The 21,456-nt window shown below is 44.6% G+C and overlaps 1 protein-coding gene across 4 annotated transcripts in view; it reads left to right on the top strand.

Moving 5' to 3' along the window:
• The window catches only part of TMEM117 (transmembrane protein 117), a 528,179-nt gene that overhangs the window by 8,748 nt on the left and 497,975 nt on the right, over nucleotides 1–21,456 (top strand). For 3 of the 4 annotated variants that reach the window (XM_040410696.1, XM_040410688.1, XM_040410704.1), the window contains exon 2: nucleotides 3,510–3,805. In XM_040410696.1, coding sequence (XP_040266630.1) covers nucleotides 3,532–3,805 — 274 coding nt within the window. In that variant the 5' untranslated portion in view covers nucleotides 3,510–3,531. Of the gene's footprint in view, nucleotides 1–2,427; nucleotides 2,518–3,509; nucleotides 3,806–21,456 lie in introns of those variants that run through there. The other variant, XM_040410677.1, reaches the window with a different exon arrangement.

Genomic DNA, 21,456 nt, shown 5'->3' with positions numbered 1-21,456 from the left:
TTTGATTTGCAATGAATCCGAATTTCCTCACGCTTCAGGGTAACAAATCTTTTTATTCCTAAAATGGCGGCCACACGTGTTACAAAGTGAAAGTAAGACGCCTGGGAATGCGAGATCACCCATAATGTCGTGCAGACAGCCAATCAGCAGATGGTCAGCCCCTGTGATGTCACAGCCCTTTTATCCCGTGAGGTCTCTGCCATTTCACTGCGAGCTGATCATAGGGAGAGAAGTGACAAGTGCCATTGTTTCTAAAAGCTTTTAATTGCAGAATATTGGATAGGGACAGTGTAGGGAGAGTTTTTACATACTGTAGGGACAGCATAGAGACAGTGCAGGGACTGTAATCCAAAACTAAAGGGATCCATAGGAGATAGCACAGATTGCATCAATCCCTGTGTAGGGCACAGAGCTATCTAATTAAACAGTGTCCTCCTTGTTTAATAAATAAGCAATTCTATTAGGCCTTGATTCCCAAATTGGGGTGAGTAAGCTGTCTTAATTCTACTGTTATTGTGGTGTCCACCTGACTGTCACAGTAGCTATTTCACTACCAGAAAGGACTAGCTATGGATGTAGCTGCAATTCACAGTGATGTACAACGACATACACTGTTCCTGCAGGCTGGGATATAGTTGATTTAACGTGCTTTGTGACAAACTAATTAGGAAAAAAGCGAATTTCTTGAAAAAATTCAGTGAATTGTCCAAATCGAATTTTTGAAAACTTTGGTCATCTCTAGTTGTGTCTACAGCCATCTTTTTTTTTTTTTTCTTTCTTGTAGACCTAACTGCAATATTACTGATGCTTATGTGGCCACAACAATAAGAAGTATCACATTAAATACTGTAACAAACTCATAGGTCTCTAGGGATTAATCATTGTGATTTTAATGTAAATATTTTATATTACAGTTGTCTATGAGTAGAAATCTACTTCTTTTTCAAGATGAGCGTCACTGTTGTCGGGTGGCTTTTTTTTACAAACACAGACGGCTTTAAATGGGTTTAGAAAAAATAATTTTTAGATGTGTTTAAACTAGAACATATAGCATTTACTAATGTACTTTAATTAATAAACGTACCCCAATCACCAACTGTAAGCCGTGGTCCTCCAATTTCAGTTTGTGCTTGATACACAGGATTAAGTTTTCTATGTTGGCACAAGACCTGTAGTTTGGGCCAATAGCTAAGCCAACCGCTTCTCTGTCTACCCATCAATCATGACGAAAACAGATTTAACCCCTTTGCGACCCTTGATGTAATAATTTGTCATCAGCGCAAAAGGTGTATTGAATGGGGTTATCAGCTGATCATACTCCATACACAGTGAGTGCCAGTTGTATGACGGCAAGTGATTAGGGTCAGAGATCACTCAGTTCCTGGTCATTTAACCCATCAGATACCATGGTCAATAGCAACTGCGGCATCTGAGCGGCTAGATGGGGAGGATCCCTCCGCCCTTCACCTGGAGTACCAGCAGAGAAATCTTGAGGCTTCAATCAGTAACTATGAGTGCCCTGGGACTCCCAAGTTTTTCATAATGAATTGCCTGCAAAGCCATGGCCCAATGGACTGTAAAAATACCATAGATTGCAATAGTATTCTATTACAGTCTGATACAAGCAATTAGCGGATTACATATTCCAGTACGCTAACAGGACAAAAATTACAGAGAATAAATAAAAAAAAGTATAAAAAATTCAGATCACACCCTTATCCAATTTTACATACATACATAAACAATAAAAAAAGATAATGGGTATTGTCACATCCGAAAATGTCCGATCTATTAAAATATTTTTTTAAAAATTCTGCGCAGTGAATGCTATAATAGAAAAAAATACATGATTCCCATTTTTTGGTCACATTATTCCTTCCAAAAAATTCAATAAGCTAATTTTTTGCATATGATGAAGGCCATGAAGAGAAAAAAACCATGGCGGAATTATTATTACCGTATTTTTTTTAATCCAACAAAGAATGTTTTTCCCCACTCTTCAATATAAGATATAGTGAATTACATTGTTCTATTAAAAAAAAAATACATGTGTAAAAGTAAAAAAGTTATAGGTTTTGGAAGGTGGGGAGTGAAAAATGAAAAACAAAAATTTGCCTGGTCCTTAAAGGGGTTATCCAAATTTAAAATAAATAATGGTCCCCCCTTCCAGTGATTAAGTACTTTAATAGTCATAATGTTTAAAATATTCTTACCGGGCTAGTGCTGCGCTCCTTGGTGTAATTATGTTGCAAGCACGTGACGTACTGGATCACATGCTGAACATTCGACACATGATCCTAACTCTGTTACAACCCACAATGTATTTACGGTTTGTGCCTGTGCAGTCAGCAGCCTAGAGTACTGACTGCTTACAGCTGCCGAAGCTGCCTGACTGTGCAGAAGCAACTCACGTCCAACACAGGTTGTAACGGGGCTAGGATCACGTACCAAATGTATGGCACATGATCCAGTAAGTTCCTGAAACATGAGGAGAGCAGGAAGTGCAGCGCTGACCAGGTAGGAATATTTAAAAACATACACAGTCCAAAATTATATAAATAAAAACAAGATCGCCCTATAAAAAAATGAGCCCTCACTAAACTCCTTAGATCTAACTATAAAAAGAGTTATGGGGGTCAGAATATGGCGATGCAAAGAAAAAATTGTTTTTTTTCCCCTAAAGTTTTTATTCGTTTTAAACATTTAAACAATAGAAAAACTACATAAATGTGGTATAACTATTTTATTTTATATGCGTACTAATCTGTAGATTGAAGGTTACAAGTCAGTTTTATCGCATGGGGAATGCCGCAAAAACAAAACCCATAAAACTACAGCGGAATTGCATATATTTTTTTTTTCAATTCCACCACAATTGGAATTTTTTTTCCAGCTTCCCAGTACATCATATGGAATATTGAATGGCGCAATTAAAAAAATGCATCTTTGTCCCACAAAGAAAGCCACATGTGAACGGGGGGGAAGTAGCTCTGGGAAGGCAGGGAGTGAAAACAAAAACAGGACTGAAAGGGTTAATAAAAAACCTGGTCTGTCTTACGGCTAGAAAAACGAAACAGTGATGGCTCTCTGAAAGCTCAGAAGGTTGCCTCTTGTAACTTGCATCTTAAAAGTCCTATATAAGCTTTTCATATTTAATTAATTTGTATTAATTATTTTCAGGAGCATTATTAGACCCTAAGCAACATTCATGAAATTGGTAAAATAATATGTGCCATGAAGTTTGTGCCGATGTCATATGTTTTATATATATATATATATATATATATATAAATTGTGTTCACAATGTTTAGAACGACATTAAATTGATGGGATCAGCTAATTCCTTCTTGAATAGACTACAATCTATTTCTGGTGCCTGAAGACGAAATAAGGAATCTGTGTCACTGCTTCCCAATCAGGACACATAACAAGTTGAGAATTCCCATTAATGCCTGTGCTCCTACCGTGTGAGATTAAGAGCTTTAAAAAATAATAATTTTATGTTTCAGGACAATATCGAAGATTTCAAGTATGGCTAAAGACTTCCGCTATTATTTCCAGCATCCATGGTCGCGGATAGTTATTGCTTACTTGGTGACATTTTTTAATTTTTTAATATTTGCTGAGGATCCCGTGTCTCATAGCCAAACAGAAGCCAATGTCATCGTTGTTGGGAACTGCTTTTCGTTCATCATGACTAAATACCCAGGAGGAGCTTGGAACTTTTTAAAAGTCATCCTTTGGCTTGTTGCCATCACAGTTGGATTGATTGCGGGGAAGTTTATTTTTCATCAACGTTTATTTGGTAAGTCTTATAAATTATGGTTTATTGTAACATCCCTCCTACATTTGATTTGATACAACTATCTGGCTATGTAACTCATACTGTATCTAGCTATCTACGTTCTATCTATCTATCTATCTATCTATCTATCTATCTATCTATCTATCTATCTATTTATTTCATATCTATCTATATACCTATCTAACTGTGGTCACTTTAGTTATTGGGTAAAACCTCTAATTACGATCAGATTACCATACATTTTTGTAACTTCTCTTTTTATTCATTAACACAATTTAATATAATAGCTACATGATCATAATAGCTATTATGTAGATGACAGTTCACATAAAATCTAAGATATCATGACTTGTAAGTTAGAATAGGCCATCAATATTTTAGCCCAAACAACTCCTTTAAGAATAGTTCTCTTCTTGTTTTCCTAGCCTACCAGTTCCTCAAGTTGGCAAATGTGTTGGGGTTTTGAGAACCATATGTCAATGGTGGGTTGGGGTGGAAGATCTTGTCTCCCCACTTAATAGGGATAAGAAGTTTTGTTGCAGAAAAGATCACAACAAAATCTCAAGGGGGTTGCCCTTGTAGTTTTTGGTTGTAACCCTTTTGTGCACCATGACATACAGTACAGTTATGTTGTGGTGCAGAGTAAGGAGTATGCAGTGGGCTCACGCATTGAGCCCACTTCACATGCAGCGGATGCTGGCTGTATAATACAGCTGGCACCCGGCCGCAATGGCCGGCATTGGTGTCATTAAACACTATAGATGTCGCAATCAATAGTGATCACGGCATCTTTAGGGTAAGACAGAGGGAAGAGACTCCCTCTGCCTTCTGATTGGAGCTCCCGTGGAAAATTGTGGGGCTTTGATGAGTTCCCATGACAGCCTGGGATCTTGGGAAAGTTCCCAGGCCTGTCATGGCAAACTGCCTGAAAAGCCATGTATTAGGCATGACAGTATTCTATTGCAGTCTATGGGAGAAGCGATCAGAAGATTGCATGTTCACTTTCCCTAAGGGAACTTAAAATTACAACAAAAAAATTTAAAAACACAAAAATCATAAATGTAAATCACTCCCTTTCGTAAATTTTACATGTAAAAAAATTATAAACAAAATAAACATAACAGGTATCACAGTACCTGAAAATGTCAGAACTAAAATAATATAAAATAGTTTTCCTGTGCGACTCCCACTTCCTACTGATTGCCGTAAAAGAAAAAAAAAACATAATTTGCCATTTTTGGTCACCTTGTCCCGGCAAAAGGTTTAATAAAAAGTGATCAAAAAGTCTTATGTACTCCCAAAAGGTACCATTACAAACTACAGTTCCCACCACAAAAACCCTCATACAGCTCTGTAGACTGAAATGTTAAAAAGTTATGGCTCTGAATTGCCATTTTTTCCAATTTTCACACTACAAAGTTTTGTTTGTTTTCCCATTTTCCAGTACAAGCAATGTTAAAATAAATAGTGCCATTAAAAATACTTGTCCCACAAAAAACAAGCCCTTATACGGAAATGTGAAAAAATAAATAAAATAAAGGCTCTTAGAAGGCAGGGAAGGAAAAATTAAAATGAAAAACAAAAATAGACTGTCACACCAGTGACAGGTTTTAAAAGGTCTGAAATATTATTCTGCACATTAGTGATCTGACAGCCTGTTTTGGTTTCTCTTTGTCTGTGTGTTTGCTTGTATGTCCACACCTCCTGTTCAGGCGTGGATCATGTGACCTTTACCTCCCCCCTATTTTGTCTGACTTTACCCATCACTCCTTGCTCTGGATAGCTTAATTTGGTTTTTGGAAGAGCTGGAGTGTGGTTCTAGTTGAAGTCCTGTTCATCCATCATCCATCAGCCTTAGAAGTTAAGTGTTCCGTTTGTTGTATTTTGTATTCCCCCCCCACCTTTGTTCACTAGGCCTCAGCGAGACGCTGGTTCCTTCACCGGGGAAGGAGCGGGTAGTCTCTGCCCTGTCATTACCATTAGGGCATCCAAGGGCCATCAGGGTTTTATAGGTTCCTGTGTATGGGCATCTCTACCATCGAGAGATGCCCATACGGATGGGAGTTAGGGCCAGGAGCAGGGTTTTATAGGTGGTGACCCTTTTCCTTCCCTAGCGGTGAGGCCTAGTGTCTTTTCCCTTCCTTCTTGTTGTCTTTTGGTGTTCTCCCCTACTACATCCGTGACAGGAGGTCGCGGTTGATGAGTCTCTCATGGCTTTCAAGGGGAGACTCCTTTTCCGCCAGTATGTTCCCTCTAAGCGGGCAAGGTATGGCGTGAAGCTGTACAAACTTTGTGAGATTACTTTAGGGTACACTTACAAGTTTAGTGTGTACGAGGGGCGAGATTCCCGTATTCAACCCCCAGAATGTCCAATCACTCTGGGTGTCAGTGGGAAACCTGTGTGGGACCTTATGCACCCACTGCTAGATAAAGGTTACCACTAGAGTTGAGCGAACACCTGGATGTTCGGGTTCGAGAAGTTCGGCCGAACTTCCCGGAAATGTTCGGGTTCGGGATCCGAACCCGACCTGAACTTCGTCCCGAACCCGAACCCCATTGAAATCAATGGGGACCCGAACTTTTCGGCACTAAAAAGGCTGTAAAACAGCCCAGGAAAGATCTAGAGGGCTGCAAAAGGCAGCAACATGTAGGTAAATCCCCTGCAAACAAATATGGATAGGGAAATGAATTAAAATAAAAAAATAAAAATTAACCAATATCAATTGGACAGAGGTCCCATAGCAGAGAATCTGGCTTCACGTCAGCAGAGAATCAATCTCTTCATGCCATAGCAGAGAATCTGGCTTCATGTCAGCAGAGAATCAGTCTTCATGTCATAGCAGAGAATCAGGCTTCACGTCACCCACCACTGGAACAGGCCACTGTCACATATTTAGGCCCCGGCACCCAGACAGAGGAGAGAGGTCCCGTAACAGAGAATCTGGCTTCATGTCAGCACAGAATCAGTCTTCATGTTATAGCAGAGAATCAGGCTTCACGTCACCCACCACTGGAACAGGCCACTGTCACATATTTAGTTCCCGGCACCCAGACAGAGGAGAGAGGTCCCGTAACAGAGAATCTGGCTTCATGTCAGCACAGAATCAGTCTTCATGTCATAGCAGAGAATCAGGCTTCACGTCACCCACCACTGGAACAGGCCACTGTCACATATTTAGGCCCAGGCAACCAGGCAGAGGAGAGAGGTCCCGTAACAGAGAATCTGGCTTCATGTCAGCACAGAATCAGTCTTCATGTCATAGCAGAGAATCAGGCTTCACGTCACCCACCACTGGAACAGGCCACTGTCACATATTTAGGCCCCGGCACCCAGACAGAGGAGAGAGGTCCCGTAACAGAGAATCTGGCTTCATGTCAGCACAGAATCAGTCTTCATGTCATAGCAGAGAATCAGGCTTCACGTCACCCACCACTGGAACAGGCCACTGTCACATATTTAGGCCCCGGCACCCAGACAGAGGAGAGAGGTCCCGTAACGGAGAATCTGGCTTCATGTCAGCACAGAATCAGTCTTCATGTTATAGCAGAGAATCAGGCTTCACGTCACCCACCACTGGAACAGGCCACTGTCACATATTTAGGCCCCAACACCCAGACAGAGGAGAGAGGTCCCGTAACAGAGAATCTGGCTTCATGTCAGCACAGAATCGGTCTTCATTTCATAGCAGAGAATCAGGCTTCACGTCACCCACCAATGGAACAGGCCACTGTCACATATTTAGGCCCCGGCACCCAGACAGAGGAGAGGTTCATTCAACTTTGGGTTGCCCCGCAATATAATGGTAAAATGAAAATAAAAATAGGATTGAATGAGGAAGTGCCCTGGAGTACAATAATATATTGTTAAGGGGAGGTAGTTAATGTCTAATCTGCACAAGGGATGGACAGGTCCTGTGGGATCCATGCCTGGTTCATTTTTATGAACGTCAGCTTGTCCCCATTGGCTGTAGACAGGCGGCTGCGTTTGTCTGTAATGACGCCCCCTGCCGTGCTGAATACACGTTCAGACAAAACGCTGGCCGCCGGGCAGGCCAGCACCTCCAAGGCATAAAAGGCTAGCTCTGGCCAAGTGGACAATTTGGAGACCTAGAAGTTGAATGGGGCCGAACCATCAGTCAGTACGTGGAGGGGTGTGCACAGGTACTGTTCCACCATTTTATTGAAATGTTGCCTCCTGCTAACACGTTCCGTATCAGGTGGTGGTGCAGTTAGCTGTGGCGTGGTGACAAAACTTTTCCACATCTCTGCCATGCTAACCCTGCCCTCAGAGGAGCTGGCCGTGACACAGCTGCGTTGGCGACCTCTTGCTCCTCCTCTGCCTTCGCCTTGGGCTTCCACTGGTTCCCCTGTGACATTTGGGAATGCTCTCAGTAGCGCGTCTACCAACGTGCGCTTGTACTCGCGCATCTTCCTATCACGCTCCAGTGTAGGAAGTAAGGTGGGCACATTGTCTTTGTACCGGGGATCCAGCATGGTGGCAACCCAGTAGTTCGCACACGTTAAAATGTGGGCAACTCTGCTGTCGTTGCGCAGGCACTGCAGCATGTAGTCGCTCATGTGTGCCAGGCTGCCCAGAGGTAAGGACAAGCTGTCCTCTGTGGGAGGCGTATCGTCATCGTCCTGTGTTTCCCCCCAGCCCGCTGTGAACCTGCTTCATGCTCATCCTCCTCCACCTCCACCTCTTCCTCATCCTCATCCTCCAGTAGTGGGCCCTGTCTGGCCACATTTGTACCTGGCCTCTGCTGTTGCAAAAAACCTCCCTCTGAGTCACTTCGAAGAGACTGGCCTGAAAGTGCTAAAAATGACCCCTCTTCCTCCTCGGCCACCTCCTCTTCCATCATCTCCCTAAGTGTTTTCTCAAGGAGACATAGAAGTGGTATTGTAACGCTGATAACGGCGTCATCGCCACTGGCCATGTTGGTGGAGTACTCGAAACAGCGCAACAGGGCACACAGGTCTCGCATGGAGGCCCAGTCATTGGTGGTGAAGTGGTGCTGTTCCGCAGTGCGACTGACCTGTGCGTGCTGCAGCTGAAACTCCACTATGGCCTGCTGCTGCTCGCACAGTCTGTCCAGCATATGCAAGGTGGAGTTCCACCTGGTGGGCACGTCGCATATGAGGCGGTGAGCGGGAAGGCCGAAGTTACGCTGTAGCGCAGACAGGCGAGCAGCGGCAGGGTGTGAACGCCGGAAGCGCGAACAGACGGCCCGCACTTTATGCAGCAGCTCTGACATGTCGGGGTAGTTGTGAATGAACTTCTGCACCACCAAATTCAGCACATGCGCCAGGCAAGGGATGTGTGTCAAACCGGCTAGTCCCAGAGCTGCAACGAGATTTCGCCCATTATCGCACACCACCAGGCCAGGCTTGAGGCTCACCGGCAGCAACCACTCGTCGGTCTGTTGTTCTATACCCCGCCACAACTCCTGTGCGGTGTGGGGCCTGTCCCCCAAACATATGAGTTTCATATGAGCTGACATTTACCCCGGGCTGTGCTGAAGTTGGTGGTGAAGGTGTGTGGCTGACTGGATGAGCAGGTGGAAGAAGAGGAGGAGGAAGCTGAGTAGGAGGAGGAGGAGACAGGAGGCAAAGAATGTTGCCCTGCGATCCTTGGCGGCGGAAGGACGTGCGCCAAACAGCTCTCCGCCTGGGGCCCAGCCACCACTATATACCCAGTGTGCAGTTAGGGAGATATAGCGTCCCTGGCCGTGCTTACTGGTCCACGTATCTGTGGTTAGGTGGACCTTGCCACAGATGGCATTGCGCAGTGCACACTTGATTTTATCGGATACTTGGTTGTGCAGGGAAGGCACGGCTCTCTTGGAGAAGTAGTGCTGGCTGGGAACAACATACTGTGGGACAGCAAGCGACATGAGCTGTTTGAAGCTGTCTGTCTCCACCAGCCTAAATGACAGCATTTCATAGGCCAGTAGTTTAGAAATGCTGGCATTGAGGGCCAGGGATCGAGGGTGGCTAGGTGGGAATTTACGCTTTCTCTCAAATGTTTGTGAGATGGAGAGCTGAATGCTGCCGTGTGACATGGTTGAGATGCTTGGTGACGCAGGTGGTGGTGTTGGTGGTACATCCCATGTTTGCTGGGCGGCAAGTGCCAACGTCCCTCCAAAGGCGGAGGAAGAGGCCGAGGTGGCGGCAGCAGCAGAAGAGGCCGAGGCGGCAGCAGCAGAAGAGGTAGCAGGAGGAGCCTGAGTGACTTCCTTGTTTTTAAGGTGTTTACTCCATTGCAGTTCATGCTTTGCATGCAGGTGCCTGGTCATGCAGGTTGTGCTAAGGTTCAGAACGTTAATGCCTCGCTTCAGGCTCTGATGGCACAGCGTGCAAACCACTCGGGTCTTGTCGTCAGCACATTGTTTGAAGAAGTGCCATGCCAGGGAACTCCTTGAAGCTGCCTTTGGGGTGCTCGGTCCCAGATGGCGGCGGTCAGTAGCAGGTGGAGTCTCTTGGCGGCGGGTGTTCTGCTTTTGCCCACTGCTCCCTCTTTGTCTTTTGCTACGCTGTTGGCTCGGTCTCACCACTGCCTCTTCCTCCGAACTGTGAAAGTCAGTGGCACGACCTTCATTCCATGTGGGGTCTAGGACCTCATCGTCCCCTGCAACGTCTTCCACCCAGTCTTGATCCCTGACCTCCTGTTCAGTCTGCACACTGCAGAAAGACGCAGCAGTTGGCACCTGTGTTTCGTCATCATCAGAGACGTGCTGAGGTGGTATTCCCATGTCCTCATCATCAGGAAACATAAGTGGTTGTGCGTTAGTGCATTCTATCTCTTCTACCCCTGGGGAAGGGCTAGGTGGATGCCCTTGGGAAACCCTGGCAGCAGAATCTTCAAACAGCATAAGAGACTGTTGCATAACTTGAGGCTCAGACAGTTTCCCTGATATGCATGGGGGTGATGTGACAGACTGATGTGCTTGGTTTTCATGCGCCATCTGTGCGCTTTCTGCAGAAGACTGGGTGGGAGATAATGTGAACGTGCTGGATGCACTGTCGGCCACCCAATTGACTAATGCCTGTACCTGCTCAGGCCTTACCATCCTTAGAACGGCATTGGGCCCCACCAAATATGGCTGTAAATTCTGGCGGCTACTGGGACCTGAGGTAGTTGGTACACTAGGATGTGTGGCTGTGGCAGAACGGCCACGTCCTCTCCCAGCACCAGAGGGTCCACTAACACCACCACGACCATGTCCACGTCCCTTACTAGATGTTTTCCTCATTGTTCCCGTTCACCACAATAAGAAAAATATTATTCGGGCCAATGTATTGAATTAAAATTTAGGCCTTTTTTTACAGACACCTAACACTGTCTGGCTATCTATTTAGGTACCGTATTACACTAATACAGGCACACCAGTAATGACAGATTTAGCTGAATATAAATGTGAGGCCTATTTTTTTAGGCGCTGTGTGACAGGTATATGTTTAATCACAGAATTAGACTTGTATCTGCACTGTAGCGTGTGTGCAGTGGCGTAGGGATAGCAGTGGCTATGGGGCCCTACGCCACTAGGGGGCCCGTCCGACCGCATTCAAATTTTTTTTAATTTTTTTTTTATTAACACACACAGACAACACACACAGGCAGCCAGGAGGTGGCGTAACTACCGGGGAAGCAGCTGCTTCGGGGCCGACAGTTTATTTTCAAGTTAGTTAAATATCGATGTCTTACTGTTTAGGGCCCCCTTCACAGCAGCGGTCTTAATAATGTGCTCTAATCTTACTGTATTCTAAAGTCTCCTGATGTGTCTGGGATTCGAACCCACAACCTCCAATGTATGAGTGTATCAGAGGCAAAGCATTAACCCTCACAGCCATAAAGGAGGCATTGCAACTGATTGAAAAAATTTGACACTTCTACTGTTATACCTGGCTAAGTGTACATCTATACACATGACAGCTGCCCCAACACACCCAGCACTACTATATCTCTATATGACAGCTATCCCAGCACACTCAGCTCTGCTATATCTCTATATATGAGCAGCTGTCATGTGTATAGATGTACACTTAGCCAGCTATAACAGTAGAAGTCTCATAATTTTTCAGTGAGCAGCAAGGCAGCTGTTATGGTCTTGAGGTTAGGTGCTCTGTCTCTGATACAGAAGGTCGTGGGTTTGAATCCCAGCAGAAACCTTTTCTGAAATACAAGCAGTGACTCCATATATGGACATACAGGGCGGGACACAATACAGGGAGGGACACAGGAAGAGGCTGCATCGCATCGCTGACATGTAGGTAAGTAGAAGTGTTTATTTTTATTTTTTTTTAATACCCAACTGTTACTGCCATGGGGGCAGCGGGGGGCACTTGATACTGGCACATGGGGGAGGGGGGTTGGCACCTGACCTGATACTGGCACCTGGGGGGAGGGGGGTTGGCACCTGACCTGATACTGGCACCTGGGGGGGTTGGCACCTGATACTGGCACATGGGGGAGGGGGGAGAGGCACCTGATACTGTGGATGGCACTGTTTAGGGGAGGGGGATCTGTGTATGGCACTATTTAGGGGAGAGGGATCTGTGGATGGCACTATTTAGGGGAGAGGGATCTGTGGATGGCACTATTTAGGGGAGGGGGATCTGTGGATGGCACTATTTAGGGGAGAGGGATCTGTGGATGGCACTATTTAGGGGAGGGGGGATCTGTGGATGGCACTATTTAGGGGAGGGGGGATCTGTGTATGGCACTATTTAGGGGAGAGGGATCTGTGGATGGCACTATTTAGGGGAGAGGGATCTGTGGATGGCACTATTTAGGGGAGGGGGATCTGTGGATGGCACTATTTAGGGGAGGGGGATCTGTGGATGGCACTATTTAGGGGAGGGGGATCTGTGGATGGCACTATTTAGGGGAGGGGGATCTGTTGATGGCACTATTTAGGGGAGGGGGATCTGTGGATGGCACTATTTAGGGGAGGGGGATCTGTGGATGGCACTATTTAGGGGAGGGGGGATCTGTGGATGGCACTATTTAGGGGAGGGGGGATCTGTGGATGGCACTATTTAGGGGAGAGGGATCTGTGGATGGCACTATTTAGGGGAGGGGGATCTGTGGATGGCACTATTTAGGGGAGGGGGATCTGTGGATGGCACTATTTAGGGGAGGGGGATCTGTGGATGGCACTATTTAGGGGAGGGGGATCTGTGGATGGCACTATTTAGGGGAGGGGGATCTGTGGATGGCACTATTTAGGGGAGGGGGATCTGTTGATGGCACTATTTAGGGGAGGGGGATCTGTGGATGGCACTATTTAGGGGAGGGGGATCTGTGGATGGCACAGAGGGGGGGGGGGGGCCCATAATTTTTTTTTGCTATGGGGCCCATGCATTTCTAGCTACGCCCCTGCGTGTGTGTTAAGTTTTTCAGAATGACCCTATCAGCACCTTGAATCTAATATACCCTTTTAGGGATACATTTAAAGTAGGCCTGATACAGCAGAAACCACTAATTTTGAGAATGGCAAATTTGGGAATAGTTTTTCAACCGAGAACAAAAACTGTGCTTTTACGGTCACTAAAAATAACTTGACCAGCTAAAACAGTACAGATTTGGAGGAATATAAATGTCAGGCCTATTTTTTAGGCGCTGGGTGACAGGCTCAACTTGCCCCTGATGTAGTATATGGCCAAAAAATAACCACACTATTGATGGTTAAATGCACTTGGGTGACACAGGCTCAGCCTGCACCTGATGTAGTATATGGCCAAAAAATAACCACACTGTTGATGGTTAAATGCACTTGATGAAAGATTGACCCTGATGTAGGATATAGCAAAAAATAACCACACTATTGATGGTTAAATGCACTTGGGTGACACAGGCTCAGCCTGCACCTGATGTAGTATATGGCCAAAAAATAACCACACTATTGATGGTTAAATGCACTTGATGAAAGCTTGACCCTGATGTAGGATATAGCAAAAAATAACCACACTATTGATGGTTAAATGCACTTGGTGGTAGCTTGTGCTGGCGCACCACAAGCCACAAAATGGCCGCCGATCACCCCAGAAAAAAGTGATATAAAAACGCTCTGGGCAGCCTAAAAAAAGTGAGCAATTGAATATCAGCACTTCAATGATCCACAGCTGGAGATCGATCACTGAATGAAGTCTTTTGGAGGAGTTAATCTGCCTAATCTCGCCCTAACGTCGCAGCTGCAACCTCTCCCTACGCTTGTATCAGCAGAGTGACGTGCAGCGCTACGTGACCCAAGCTTATATAGAGGCTGGGTCACATGCTGCACTGGCCAATCACAGCCATGCCAATAGTAGGCAAGGCTGTGATGGCCTCTTGGGGCAAGTAGTATGACGCTTGTTGATTGGCTGCTTTGCAGCCTTTCAAAAAGCGCCAAGAAAGCGCCGAACACCGAACCCGAACCCGGACTTTTACGAAAAGGTTCGGGTCCGTGTCACGGACACCCCAAAATTCGGTACGAACCCGAACTATACAGTTCGGGTTCGCTCATCCCTAGTTACCACCTGTACGTGGATAACTTTTATACTAGTATCCCCTTGTTCCAGTCCCTCGCCACCAGATCCACGTCTGCTTGTGGGACCTCCCTACCCACCCCCTCCAGATACCTATCCCCAGGGGTGAGATCCGTGCCCCTACCAGTGGAAACCTGTTGCTGGTCAGATATAAGGACAAGAGGGATGTCCTTATACTGTCCACAATCCATGGTAACAGCACCACCCCTGTACCACGGCAACGGTCCTAAAGCCCGACTGTATGGTCGACTACAATCGGTATATGGGGTGAGTTGATCTCTCTGATCAAGTCCTCAAGCCATATAATGCCATGCGCAAAACCCAGGCATGGTACAAAAAAGTTGCGGTCTACTTGGTACAGGTTGCCTTGTACAACTCTTTTGTGCTGTCCCGGAGCGCTGGCAACACAGGGAAATTCCTTCAGTTCTATGAGGCAGTCCTCAAAGACCTGATCTTTTCTGACCGGGAAAGAGCAAGCCAGAGTACCTCGGGAACTGGAGGCTCCCGGATGTGCAGAGTGTGTAACAGGAGGGGGATACGAAAGGACACCACCACTCAGTGTGACACGTGCCCCAATCATCCGGGCCTCTGCATTGACGGTTGCTTCAGGGAGTACCACACTTCCATGGAGTACTAAATTTATAATCCCCTTCCCCAATTTTAATTCCATTTAGCCAATTTGGAAAAAACTATGGTTCTCAGACTTGAGACACTAAAACAAAAACATATATATTTTTTTTAATATTATTTTGTGAAACTAAAATAAATTAAAAAAAAGTAGACATATTAGGTATCGCTGTGTCCATAAGAATCTGCTCTATAAAAATACCCCATGACCTAACCCCTCAGATGAACACGGTCAAAAAAATAAATAAAAAAATCGGTGCAAAAAAAGGTATTTTTTTTTGTCACCTTACATCACAAAAAGTGTAATAGCAAGCGATCAAAAAGTTTATATGGACCCCAAAATAGTGCCAATAAAACCGACCTCTCATCCCGCAAATAAACTGACAGACTATGGAGATACTAAAATGTTTATTTTTTTGTTTATAAAAGGATAATATAGTGTAAAACTTAAATAAAATAAAAAAAAGTAGACATATTATGTATCGCCACATCCGAAAGAATTTTCTCTATAAAACTACCCCATGACCTAACCCCTCAGATGAACACAGTCAAAAAAATAAAATAAAAAAAATTTTATTTTTGTGTCACCTTACATCACAAAAAATGTAATAGCAAGCGATCAAAAAGTCATATGGTCCCTAAAATAGTGCCAATAAAACCGTCCTTTCATCCCACAAAAAATGAGCCCCTACCTAAGATAATCGGCTAAAAAAAAAAAAAAAAACTGACTCTTAGACTATGGAGATACTAAAATGTTTTTATTTTTGTTTATAAACGGATAATATAGTGTAAAACCTAAATAACAAAAAAAATATAGACATATTAGGTATCGCCACGTCCGTAAGAATGTTCTCTATAAAATACCCCATGACCTAACCCCTCAGATGAACACGATCAGAAAAATTCAATAAAAACGGTGCCAAAACAGCAATTTTTTTTGCAAATTTTCCATTTTAAACAGTTTTTTCTAGTAATAAAGCAAGGGTTAACAGCCAAACAAAACGTAATATTTATTACCCTGATTCTGCAGTTTACAGAAATACCCCATATGTGGTCGTAAACTGCTATATGACCAAATGGCAGGGCGCAGAAGGAAAGGAACGCCGTATAGTTTCTGGAAGGCCTTTTTTTTGGGGACCATGCCCATTTGATGAACTCCTGATGCACCCCTAGAGTAGAAACGCCATAAAAGTGACCCCATCTAAGAAACTACACCCCTCAAGGTATTCAAAACTGATTTTACAAACTTTATCAACCCTTTAGGTGTTCATCAACAGTTTATGGCAAATGGAGATGAAATTTCAGAATTTCTATTTTTGATAACCTTGCCTCACACAAATGTAATATAGAGCAACCAAAAATCATATGTACACTAAAAAATAGTCCCAACAAAACTGCCACCTTATCCCGTAGTTTCCAAAATGGGGTAACTTTTATGGAGTTTCTACTCTAGGGGTGCATCAGGGGGGCTTCAAATGGGACATGGTGTAAATAAACCAGTCCAGCAAAATCTGCCTTCCAAAAACCACGGCGCTCCTTTCCCTCTACGCCCTACTGCAGGCATGGCCAACCTGAGGCTCTCCAACTCCCACCATGCCCTGCTGTAGGCTGATAGCTGTAGGTAGCCTGGGAATGCTGGGAGTTGTAGTTTTACTGCCGCCTGTTCCCCACTGCTTTACACTGCCATACTGACAACAATATTCAGTTGGCAACAGCCCTGCAATAAGTAATACGGCATTGCCCTGTATTACAAGTAATAGGGTGGGAGGTAGTGCACCCCTCCACGCCCCGTCATTGCCGTTCAACATCTCCATTCTCTAGTGGAGTGCTGACTGTATTTTTAAACATGGTATTTTTTTGGTTTGTAAAATAGTTAATGAAGGTAAATAAAATGAGCACTCACCTAGTAATTCAGATTTTAATATATATAATAATAAAAGTGAAGTATTAAATTTCACCTGGGTCAAGATAGGTCTTATTGCCTTCCTAGGCATTTGTAAAATTATTTGTGTTTACCCTGCCACATCTGTAACCTATACGTCCATACCATAAATACAACTCCAATGACCATTTCAGTATGACTAAAATGGACTTACGGACGCAGCTCCATTACATCACGCAGGAACATCAGCTGCTCCCGGAAAAGATAGGGCCTTTTCTTGGGGGGACCAGCCCCGCTCCGCCCACGCTGTTTAATTTCTTTGCGGAACTGGTCCCTGCAGCTCCGCCAACGATTCTTGACCTCTTCAACTGGTAATACCTGTTCCTTTCATGTCTTTGTATCAATATCAAAATCTATTCATAAAAAATAGTCAATTACCACCTATATACTAGGAACACTAACGTATAACTACGCCTATATACTAGGAACACTAACGTATAACTACGCCTATATACTAGGAACACTAACATATAACTACGCCTATATACTAGGAACACTAACGTATAACTACGCCTATATACTAGGGAGTACTGAAAGGCTCAAACATGTATACATTGTGTACTTACTTAAATTCCTTCTACTTGGGCCTTGTGTCTTCTCCCAGATTGTGGCAAAAAGCTCCTGGGTAACCTCCATCCAGGCGGCATCCTTTTTATAACGGTCCTAGTACTCCCCACACCGAAGATCCCAGATGCAGGGCCTCTCCTGTACCAGGACAATGAGCCTTTCAACGTCCATGACGTGTGGTGTTTTGGGCATTTTTGGGCTCTGCAAGGGCTGAAAAGTTGATGCTGCCAACTTTCTCCCTCTTGTTCAGGCACAAAACTGACGCAGCCAGACGCTGAGAAACGCCTACTTCCTGTCTTTAAATCCCATGAGTGTTGCTAAGTTACTTGCGTGAAAAACGCAACGCAGTACATCCGATGCAATGCGTTTTTCACGCAGCCCCATTCACTTCTATGGGGCCTGCGTTGCGTGAAAAATGCACAAAATAGAGCTCGCTGCGATTTTCACGCAGCGCAGAAGTGATGCGTGAGAAACAACGCTCATGTGCATAGCCCCATAGAAATGAATGGGTCAGGATTTAGTGCGTGTGCAATGCGTTCACCTCACGCATGGCATCCGCGTGGAATACTCACCCGTGTGAAAGGGGCCTAAGTCTTGTGGAACACCTAAAGGGTTAAAGACTTTTGTAAAATCAGTTTTGAATACCTTGAGGGGTGTATTTTCTAGTATGGGGTCATTTTTGGGTGGTTTCTTTTATGTGAGCCTAACAAAGTGACTTCAGACCTGAACTGGTCCTTAAAAAGTGGGTTTTTGAAAATTTCAGAAAAAATTCAAGAATTACTTCTAAGCCTTTTAACTTCCCCAAAAAATAAAATGTCATTCCCAAAATGATCCAAACATGAAGTAGACATATGGGGAATGTAAAGTAATAACTATTTTTGTAGGTATTACTATGTTTTATAGAAATAGAGAAATTGAAACTTGGAAATTTGCTCATTTTAAAAACATTTTGGTATTTTTTATAAATAAAAGTGAATTTTATTTGACTCCATTTTACCAGTGTCATGAAGTACAATATGTGACGAAAAAACTATCTCCGAATGGCCTGGATAAGTAAAAGCGTTTTAAAGTTATCACCACATAAAGTGACACTGGTCAGATTTGCAAAAAATGGCCTGGTCCTTAAGGTGAAAATGAGCCCGGTCCTTAATGAGTTAAATGAGCTGCAACCACTAATCACGTTTTTTGTGGTGTGGCTTTGATCTGCTCCACTTCCAGAACATGTGAATGTACCCTTAAGGCCTCTTGCACGCGGCCGTTCCGTGCATTGGGGACTGCAACTTGAATGGGTCCGTGATCCGTCCGCACCGCAAAAAAATAGAACATGTTCTGTTTCTTTGCGGTGCGGAGGCACGGACAGAAACACCACGGAAGCACTCTGTAGTGCTTCTGTGGAGTTCCGTGCCTCCGTTCTGCACCGCAGCTCCGGATGGCGGACCCATTCAAGTGATGCGGGAAGCACACGGCTGGTGCCTGCATATTGCGGACCCGCTATTTGTGGGCCGCAATACGGCCAGGCAACGGCCGTGGCATGAGGCCTAAGAGTGGCAGTGCTACTGGAGAACCTGATATCAAATGCTCACACAGCTTTTAAGTTTACTATTAACAAGATTACTTGCTCTGTAATTTGACCATTCTATGTGTTTTTATTGTTAAAACTGGCAATGATCCAAAGAGACACGAGGTATAAAATGTTCCATGATAACCATATCTTTAGACTTTCCTCCCACTTTTAGTTAATAACATTGAGACAAAGGTAAGTGAGTACATGGTGTAATAAAAGCTTATGGGGTCATTTATCAGACTGGTGTAAAGTAGAACTGGCTTAGTTACCCATAGCAGCCAATCAGATTCCACCTTTCATTTTCCAAATGAGCTGTGGTAAATGAAAGGTGGAATCTGATTAGCGGCTATGGGCAACTAAGCCAGTTCCACTTTACACCAGTCTGATAAATGATCCATTTAGTCTAGAGAGCAGAGAAAGGTGTGCTGTGCTGCCAGGACCGGCTCCAGGTTCATGTGGGCCCTTGGGCGATACAGTCTGAGTAGGTCCCCTTGTGGCATTTTGCACACGCGGTAGTGAAACTGCATGTATTATAGATATTTCCAAATACAATAGACAGAACATGCTAAAGAGTGGATATTCAGGTGAAACTCAAAAAATTAGAATATCGTGCAAAGTTCATTTATTTCAGTAATACAACTAAGGCTACTTTCACACTAGCGTTCGGGTGTCCGCTCGTGCGCACCGTTTGAAGGGGCTCACGAGCGGCCCCGAACGCATCCGTCTGGCCCCAATGCATTCTCAATGGATGCGGATCCACTGAGAATGCATCCGCCTGCCAGCGTTCAGCCTCCGCTCAGTGAGCGGACACCTGAACGCTGCTTGCAGCGTTCGGGTGTCCGCCTGGCCGTGCGGAGGCGAGCGGATCCGTCCAGACTTACAATGGAAGTCAATGGGGACGGATCCGCTTGAAGATGACACAATATGGCTCAATCTTCAAGCGGATCCGTTCCCCATTGACTTTCAATGTAAAGTCTGAACGGATCCGCTCAGACAACTTTCACACTTAGAAAATTTTCTAAGTTTTAATGCAGACGCATCCGTTCTGAACGGATGCGAACGTCTGCATTATCGGAGCGGATCCGTCTGATGAAACATCAGACGGATCCGCTCCGAACGCTAGTGTGAAAGTAGCCTTAGGCTACTTTCACACCTGCGTTTGGTGCGGATCCGTCTGGTATCTGCACAGACGGATCCGCACCTATAATGCAAACGCTTAGATCCGTTCAGAACGGATCCGTTTGCATTACCATGAACAAAAAAAAAAAAAAAAAAAAAAATTTTTTTTTTTTTTTGTTCATGATAATCCAAACGGATCCGTTCTGACTTTACATTGAAAGTCAATGGGGGACGGATCCGTTTGAAAATTGAGCCATATTGTGTCAACTTCAAACGGATCTGTCCCCATTGACTCACATTGTAAGTCTGGACGGATCCGTTTGCCTCCGCACGGCCAGGCGGACACCCGAACGCTGCAAGCTGCGTTCAGGTGTCCGCCTGCTGAGCGGAGGACAAACGGTGCCAGACTGATGCATTCTGAGCGGATCCGCGTCCACTGAGAATGCATTAGGGCTGGACGGATGCGTTCGGGGCCGCTTGTGAGACTCTTCAAACGGAACTCACAAGCGGAACCCCGAACGCTAGTGTGAAAGTAGCCTTAGGTGAAACTAACATATGAGATAGACTCATTACATGCAAAGCGAGATATTTCAAGCCTTTATTTGTTATAATTTGGATGATTATGGCTTACAGCTTATGAAACCCCAAAGTCACAATTTTGAGGTACCTTTTGCTCAGGGGGTATGGATTAAGAAGCTGACTAGAGTGTGACACTTTAAGCCTAGAATATTGAACCTTTTCACAAAATTCAAATTTTAAGCTGCATTAATACAATTCCTTTTAATTTGCATTACTGAAATAAATGGACTTTTGCACGATATTCTAATTTTTGGAGTTTCACCTGTATGTGAATCAGTCCTTATGCAACTACTTTTTTACCTACCCAGTGTTTTAGTTCCTCTGGTCTACTCACAGTATTCCCTTTTAAACTGTACACCCTCTAAAGAGAAACTACAGACATTGAATATACTGTAATGCAGACTGGGAGAGGGTTGCCGATCTGGAGGCACTTTGCCCCACAGACACACACTACCCCACTTCGAGTATGATGCTGATGTGCAGCCAGCCTCCTCTGACTGGCAGCTAACACTCTTTGCTGGCACCTAGCCTGTTGGGCTTTCCTGTGGCTTTATTACAGATCACAGAGCCGCAAGCTACTATTGGCTGAGAGCAGAGATGTAATTATTGCCCCTTTGTGGCAGCATACAGTAGTAATGCCCAGATGTGCCCCTTCACAGTAGTTATTCCCACACTGTGTCCCCTTCACAGTAGTAGTGCCCACATTGTGCCCCTCACAGTAGTAAT

The sequence above is a fragment of the Bufo bufo genome, chromosome 1 (genome assembly GCF_905171765.1).
Source record: "Bufo bufo chromosome 1, aBufBuf1.1, whole genome shotgun sequence".
Classification (NCBI taxonomy): Eukaryota; Metazoa; Chordata; class Amphibia; order Anura; family Bufonidae; genus Bufo; species Bufo bufo.
This window is presented reverse-complemented; position numbering and strand designations above follow the sequence as displayed.